This window comes from Octopus bimaculoides, chromosome 25 (genome assembly GCF_046866305.1).
Source record: "Octopus bimaculoides isolate indiv1 chromosome 25, ASM4686630v1, whole genome shotgun sequence".
NCBI lineage: Eukaryota > Metazoa > Mollusca > Cephalopoda > Octopoda > Octopodidae > Octopus > Octopus bimaculoides.
Window position 1 is genome coordinate 10,587,563 of NC_142952.1, and position 7,500 is coordinate 10,595,062.

At 34.3% G+C, this 7,500-nt stretch overlaps 1 protein-coding gene across 1 annotated transcript; it reads right to left on the bottom strand.

Moving 5' to 3' along the window:
• Positions 1 to 3,250: 3,250 nt before the first annotated feature.
• LOC128251331 (cGMP-specific 3',5'-cyclic phosphodiesterase-like) lies at positions 3,251 to 7,271 on the bottom strand. The gene has a single exon (XM_089341744.1). The coding sequence runs from the start codon at positions 6,709 to 6,711 to the stop codon at positions 3,376 to 3,378; it is 3,336 nt and encodes a 1,111-aa protein (XP_089197870.1). The 5' UTR covers positions 6,712 to 7,271; the 3' UTR covers positions 3,251 to 3,375.
• Between the last annotated feature and the right edge of the window lie 229 nt (positions 7,272 to 7,500).

Sequence of the window (7,500 nt, forward strand, 5' to 3'; positions counted from 1 at the left end):
CTTTCTCGATAAATTTAAGACCATGCTGATAATTTTTAGCCGAGAGATTCTGGAATATATTGGTTTCGGCAGTGTTTAGCATCCTGATAGCTCTATCTATATGATGGTGTTCCAAGACAGACGTGTCGTATAATGTAGTGAGCGGAGATGATGTCTTCACTTGAAACTCATTATTTGTCCCTCTGTGATCAAGATCATGCAATAAAGAAGCAATGAGGAAACAAATCTGTTCAAATTCTGTGAAATAAAATTGTATTCGTGAACTTGTCAAAATATAAAACATCATTTGAAATACCATTACACTGTGGCGCCAATTATGGAAAATAATTGGACGATAATTCTTCTTTGCTGTTAAAATAAACCTGTATAAAATATCAATCGGTAAATTTAATACGGTCAAAGCATTTTTCTCAAGAAACACACGAGCACACAAATGAACAATTTCATCATCTGTAAATACAGATTCAATGAAGGCATGGGAATATAAATTGTACTCTGCAGAAGATCGTGGCTCTATTTTTAAGAAAGGTTCAATAAGTTTTCGGTCGCATGTAGTATGAAATGCCAGTACATCGTTCATTACTTCTAGCTGTGCCAACATCCTAACAGAACGTTCATGTAAGCGACAATTATAAATACTAATTCCACAAATCAATGCAAACGTCTCCATTAGATTGATGTCACTTTGGTCGAAAACATCTTTGGAATGTCTCACAAATATTATGCAACCGACTACCTTACTTATAGCATTTGTTATTGTCATACACAGTAACCAACTGCCAACATCACCTTCAACAGTGATTGACATGTCTTTTGATTCACTTTGTAATCGAATTATATCGATTATATTGATACTTTTTAAATTTTTGTCAATTGGTGTTATATATTGCGGATCTAACGGAACTTCTTCCACTTCTTCTTCATCTTTTAATAACTGGAAAACTGTAGATGATATCGTCGGAGAGGCCGCATCCACTCTGTTTTCTGTCAAATAAACACAAATCTTGCTACAGTTTAACATATCCATGGCATGTCGAAGAATTTCTGATATAAGCTTTCGAAAATTGGTTTGCTCTTTCAGAACAAATTTGGCAAGTTTTAGCAGTAACTGATGGCGTTTAAATTCCACTTGTGATATTTCTAACGACCGTTCATTGTTTATACTGATTCCGCAAAACGACAAAAAGTTCAGAAATATATTTTCATCATCCGAATCGAAATAACGATTATGTTTCTTATTCAATGCTTGAGCTACACCGATTACGACGCCATCTCTATCCGTAATTGGTACAGATAGAATACTTTGGGTACAGAAGCCCGTTGTTTTATCAATCTCATCGAAAAAACGTTCGTCTTTGTAGGCATCTTTAATATTCAAGAGACAACTGTTTTCAGCTACATATCCGACAATTCCTTTCCCGAAAGGAATGCGAATGGCATTTTTTTCTTTGTGAATTGTATCCTCCATAACCGAGGTGGCTGTAACGTCAAAGAGTTTGGAAACTAAGTGTAGCTTTTTAGTAGTTCCACGTAACAGAAATAGGCTCGCTCTCTCACAATCGAGGATGATACAAGCATTTTGAAGAATTTTATGACACTGTTTGTCGACATTGATTTCGAAAACAGTGTCTTTTACAAACTCTCTGTATATTTTATTCTCTGTTACTACTTCAGTATATCCTCTTGATTTTAATTTCACCTCGTGTAAAACTGCTTCACTTGAAGTTGCAACATAACCGGTCGCATCCGGTACTTTCAACGGGTCTTTAATGTTTTCCTTTGTGACGTCCTCTAAAGAATGCCGAGATTGCCATTTGCGAACGAAATCTGGATTATTCTGTAAGAAATTTTCAACCTCATCTTGCTGTAAATCATCCATCATTTGCTGGTGTAGTATCGAAATCGAAACCAATTATATTTTTGTTGATGCTGATAATGATGAAGATATTGACCATATTTGTCTTACCAGAATGATTTGTATGGCAATGATGTTCATATCTTTGTATCTAGCCGTTTAATCTACATAAAACTGCATTCTTTAGAATGCTTTATCTGCATTTGCATCAAAAGAACAGCGATTTTTGGAAACATGACGTCAATCTCTAATGTATGACGTCATATTATTTGTTTAAATCATATAGGTTAATTAAACGGATCGCTATCTGCATGAAAAATAATCGGTAATTATTAAATTGTAGTAGCATTAATTGGAAATACTTATGCCTTGAAGGAAAATTACAAATTGTTCAATAACCGATGTTATTTTATATTCAGCCTAGTCAATGAAACATTGACTTCACAGAATCAATTCTCAAAATAGTGTCGATAAACTCATTGAGCAAGTGTACAACATCGAACGCAAATAGATGTGAAAATTAACATATTTAAAATTTCAGAGAAATAAAATTAGCATATTCATAATTTCAAAATTTTAAACTGCTGTTAAATACTCAGTGATGCCAGGCGCATGAAGACAGCAATAGTTAAGTTTGTTTAAACTAAAATTAACTGGAGAAATATTATTTCTCATACATACATACATACATACATACATACATAAAAACATACATACATACATACATACATACACACCCATACATTCATACATATATACATATATACATCCGTATACATGTATTTAATTATATATATATATATATATATATATATATATATATATATATATATACACACATACATACGTATATATATACATATAAATATATGTATATATACATACATACACACAAACACACACACACACATATATATATATATATATATATATATATATATATATATATATATATATATATATATATATATATATACACATATCTATTTTGGGTCATAACATAAATAATGCGGTTCTTTATACTTTTTAAAATTAAGATAAAGTTTTCTTTTAATATAAAATATATTCTCCTTCATTTTCTACAATGCTCTTCCATCTATCAGGTAGACTTGCTAGGCCCCTCTTCCAAAATTTACTTGTCTGTGACGCTCCAAATGATTTTGAAGACTGCAAAATAAATGTTAATCAGATGGGGCAATGCCCTGCGGATATGGTGCTTGGGGTATCGTCTTCCATTCAAACTGCTCCAGCCTTTGGAATGTCGTCTTCGCTTTATGCGGCTGTTCGTTCTCCGATGACCCAATACACACACACACACACACAAACACACACACACGCACACACGCATACACACACACACACACACACACACACACTAAAACACGTAGATGGACACAGATTTTATTGTTCTTTTATTTACTGTTGCTTGTTAATCAACAGTTTGATGCAAATTTTGTTTCTTCCCATCTCTGCTACTTTTGTATATCGTTATTTTAGCCTTTGGTCTCTTTATTTATAGCTTATGAAATCGTACACATCCACTTTTTAATGTGGTACAATGGTTCCTGTCTTTTCGTAGTTAGAGAGCCTGGCCTGCTTCGTGGAATTTTCCTCAGACATTTTCTCCTTCGATTTTGGTTCAGTTCTTTCATAGCAGTACTAGCAATCCTTTCCTTTTCTTCGGCGGTCATTCCATAAGTGTCACTTTCTTTTAAAATCTCAGATGATTGTTGTTCACTCTTGCATATTTCTTCGTCAGGTTCACGATGTTCTTTGTCGCAGAACGAGACGTTTGTTGAAGAAAATGCCGGAAACAATGTACTCATTGGTTCTTTGATTCTTGATTTTCCTTCTGTTCCCTCAGATAACGTCCTATTTTCTCTCAATGATGATCGGCGTTTTATCGTCTTAGTCAACATTGAATCGTCTTTGAGTTTCAATGACAGTGCTTCTTCTGTTTTAGCTTGTTCTTCTGTTTCATGGGATGATAATTTTTGCGAAGATTTTTTTCGAATACCTTCAGTAAGGCCGGTTCCAGTTGAACACGATTTTACAGGTGAGGATTTGGTTGACAGAATGAAATCACTCAGTTCCAAACCTGCCATGTTCCAAGCCGTAGGAGATGTAGGACTTAAATTACTAGTGATATATCCATAACTCCCGTCAGACCTAGCGCTTTGAGAACGTTGAAGCACTATTGTCTGGATACCTCTTGACTTTGTATCCTTACATTTGTCTACTTCTACAGATAAAAGTTTTGGTGAAGGACTGTCTTTTACTGTCTCTAAAACAATAATAGATCCTAATAATCCGATTATACTGGAAGATTTCGGAATATTTTCTTTAAAGTTATCCGTTTGACAGGATTCTTCCCTTGATTCTTTTTTTTCTTTGATCTTCGGGAAAATTAAGGTAGTTTGGGTACAAATAGACGTGTTGAAGACCTTATCATGTTCAAAATGGGGAGTGGAGATCTCATCCTCTTCAAAACCTGAATAGCGTGTGAATTCTCTGTAAGGCTTTTGCATTTCGAAGTCAATATCAAAATCTTCTAAGCCGTCATCTATATTGGACCAATGAATCCTATTTTGTAGCACCCCTTCATATAGAGGTAACAAACCGTCTTGTACTTCACATAAAAGTTGATAAAGCGGAAAACAAATAGCATCGATGAATCCGATTTGCATTCTCGGAAGTTTGTATCGATTTTCTCGATCCATAAGAGCTGGAACTTCCTGCTGTAAACCTTTTTCTTCGTCTCCCTGCTCGTAGAATTCAGCTGCAACCTTAACTGCAATTGACTTTTGAATTTCCCATGGCTTTGTGATACCTGAAAGATCAGATGCTGTCATTAAAATGCTCATTAATAATTCGACACTTTCTTGGGTGTCAAATACTTTGTTTCCGCTTTCGAGTTTTTCCTTTAAAACTTCACGTTTTGTAAAATAACCTTGCAAGTCTGTGGCCAGAATGGCTTTCTCGATAACTTTAAGACCGTACTTGTAATTCGTATCTGGGAGATTCTGAAATAAATTGGTTTCGGTAGTGTTTAATATCATTAAAGTTCTATCTATGTGATGGTGTTCCAAGACAGATGAACTGTACAGTATAGCAAAAGGCGATGAGGTCTTCTCTTGAAATGCATTATTTTTACCTCTATGGTCAAGATCATGAACTAGAGCTGCAATTAATAAGCAAATCTGCTCTAATTCTGTGAAATATAATTGCATGTGACCAGTAGTCAATATACTAAACATCGCCTGCATAACATTAACAGCATGACCCCAATTATGGTAAACGTTCAGACGATAATTCTTCCTTGCGGTTAAAATAAACCTGTATAAAATATCAATTGGTAAATCTAATACGATTAACACATTTTTTTCAAGTAACATCCGAACACACAAATGAACAGTTTCATCCGCTGTAAATGCAGATTCATCGAAGGCATAGGAATATATATTGTACTCTTCAGATGATCGTGGCACTACTTTTAAGAAAGGTTCAATAAGTTTTCGGTCGCATGTAGTATGATATGCAAGTAACTCGTTCAAGGCTTCTCGCTGTGTTAACACCCTAACAGAACGTTCATATAAGCGACAATTATGAATACTAATTCCACAAATCAATGAAAACGTCTCCATTAGATTGATGTCACTTTGGTCGAAAACATCTTTGGAATGTCTCACAAATATTATGCAACCGACTACCTTACTTATAGCATTTGTTATTGTCATACACAGTAACCAACTGCCAACATCACCTTCAACAGTGATTAAATTTTCTGTTGATTCACTTTGTAATCGAATTATATCGATTATATTGATACTTTTTAAATTTTTGTCAATTGGTGTTATATATTGCGGATCTAACGGAACTTCCTCCACTTCTTCTTCATCTTTTAATAACTGGAAAACTGTAGACGATTTCGTCGGAGAGGCCGCATCCACTCTGTTTTCTGTCAAATAAACACAAATCTTGCTACAGTTTAACATATCCATGGCATGTCGAAGAATTTCTGATATAAGCTTTCGAAAATTGGTTTGCTCTTTCAGAACAAATTTGGCAAGTTTTAGCAATAACTGATGGCGTTTAAATTCCACTTGTGATATTTCTAACAACCGTTCATTGATTATACTGATTCCGCAAAACGACAAAAAGTTCAGAAATATATTTTCATCATCCGAATCGAAATAACGATTATGTTTCTTATTCAATGCTTGAGCTACACCGATTACGACGCCATCTCTATCCGTAATTGGTACAGATAGAATACTTTGGGTACAGAAGCCCGTTGTTTTATCAATCTCATCTGAAAAACGTTCGTCTTTGTAGGCATCTTTAATATTCAAGAGACGACTGTTTTCAGCTACATATCCGACAATTCCTTTCCCGAGAGGAATGCGAATGGCATTTTCTTCTGTGTGAATTGTATCCTCCATAACCGAGGTGGCTGTAACGTCAAAGAGTTTGGAAACTAAGTGTAGCTTTTTAGCAGTTCCACGTAACAGAAATAGGCTCGCTCTCTCACAATCGAGGATGATACAAGCATTTTGAAGAATTTTATGACACTGTTTGTCGACATTGATTTCGAAAACAGTGTCTTTTACAAACTCTCTGTATATTTTATTCTCTGTTACTACTTCAGTATATCCTCTTGATTTTAATTTCACCTCGTGTAAAACTGCTTCACTTGAAGTTGCAACATAACCGGTCGCATCCGGTACTTTCAACGTGTTTTTAATGTTTTCCTTTGTGACGTCCTCTAAAGAATGCCGAGATTGCCATTTGCGAACGAAATCTGGATTATTCTGTAAGAAATTTTCAACCTCATCTTGCTGTAAATCATCCATCATTTGCTGGTGTAGTATCGAAATCGAAACCAATTATATTTTTGTTGATGCTGATAATGATGAAGATATTGACCATATTTGTCTTACCAGAATGATTTGTATGGCAATGATGTTCATATCTTTGTATCTAGCCGTTTAATCTACATAAAACTGCATTCTTTAGAATGCTTTATCTGCATTTGCATCAAAAGAACAGCGATTTTTGGAAACATGACGTCAATCTCTAATGTATGACATCATATTATTTGTTTAAATCATTTAGGTTAATTAAAAGGAGACTGTCTCTGCGTGAAAAATAATCGTTAAGTATTAAATTGTAGTGGTATTAGATACCTAATTAGAAGTACTTAAGTCATGAAAAAAAGAAATGTCTAAAGCTCTCTTTAGAAATGGTTTGGTCCACTCCTTGCAGTGATATTGTACTGAAGGACAGTTATGATTTTGTTGATGCTGCTGATGATGAGGATATTGACCATACTTTTCTTACCAGAATGATTTGTATGGCAATGATGTTCATATCTTTGTATCTAGCCGTCTAATCTTCAGATAGTTGCATTCTTTAAAATGAACTACCATGTATGTTTTTTCTGAACATGACGTCAATCTATGTAATGTATGACATCATATTTTTTGTTTAAATCATATAGGTTAATTAAACGGATCGCTATCTGCATGAAAAATAATCGGTAATTATTAAATTGTAGTAGCATTAATTGGAAATACTTATGCCTTGAAGGAAAATTACAAATTGTTCAATAACCGATGTTATTTTATATTCAGCCTAGTCAATGA

Bases quoted from the DNA above. Each gene is read 5' to 3' on its own strand.
- LOC128251331 (XM_089341744.1), bottom strand. From the start codon at position 6,711: ATGATGGATGATTTACAGCAAGATGAGGTTGAAAATTTCTTACAGAAT.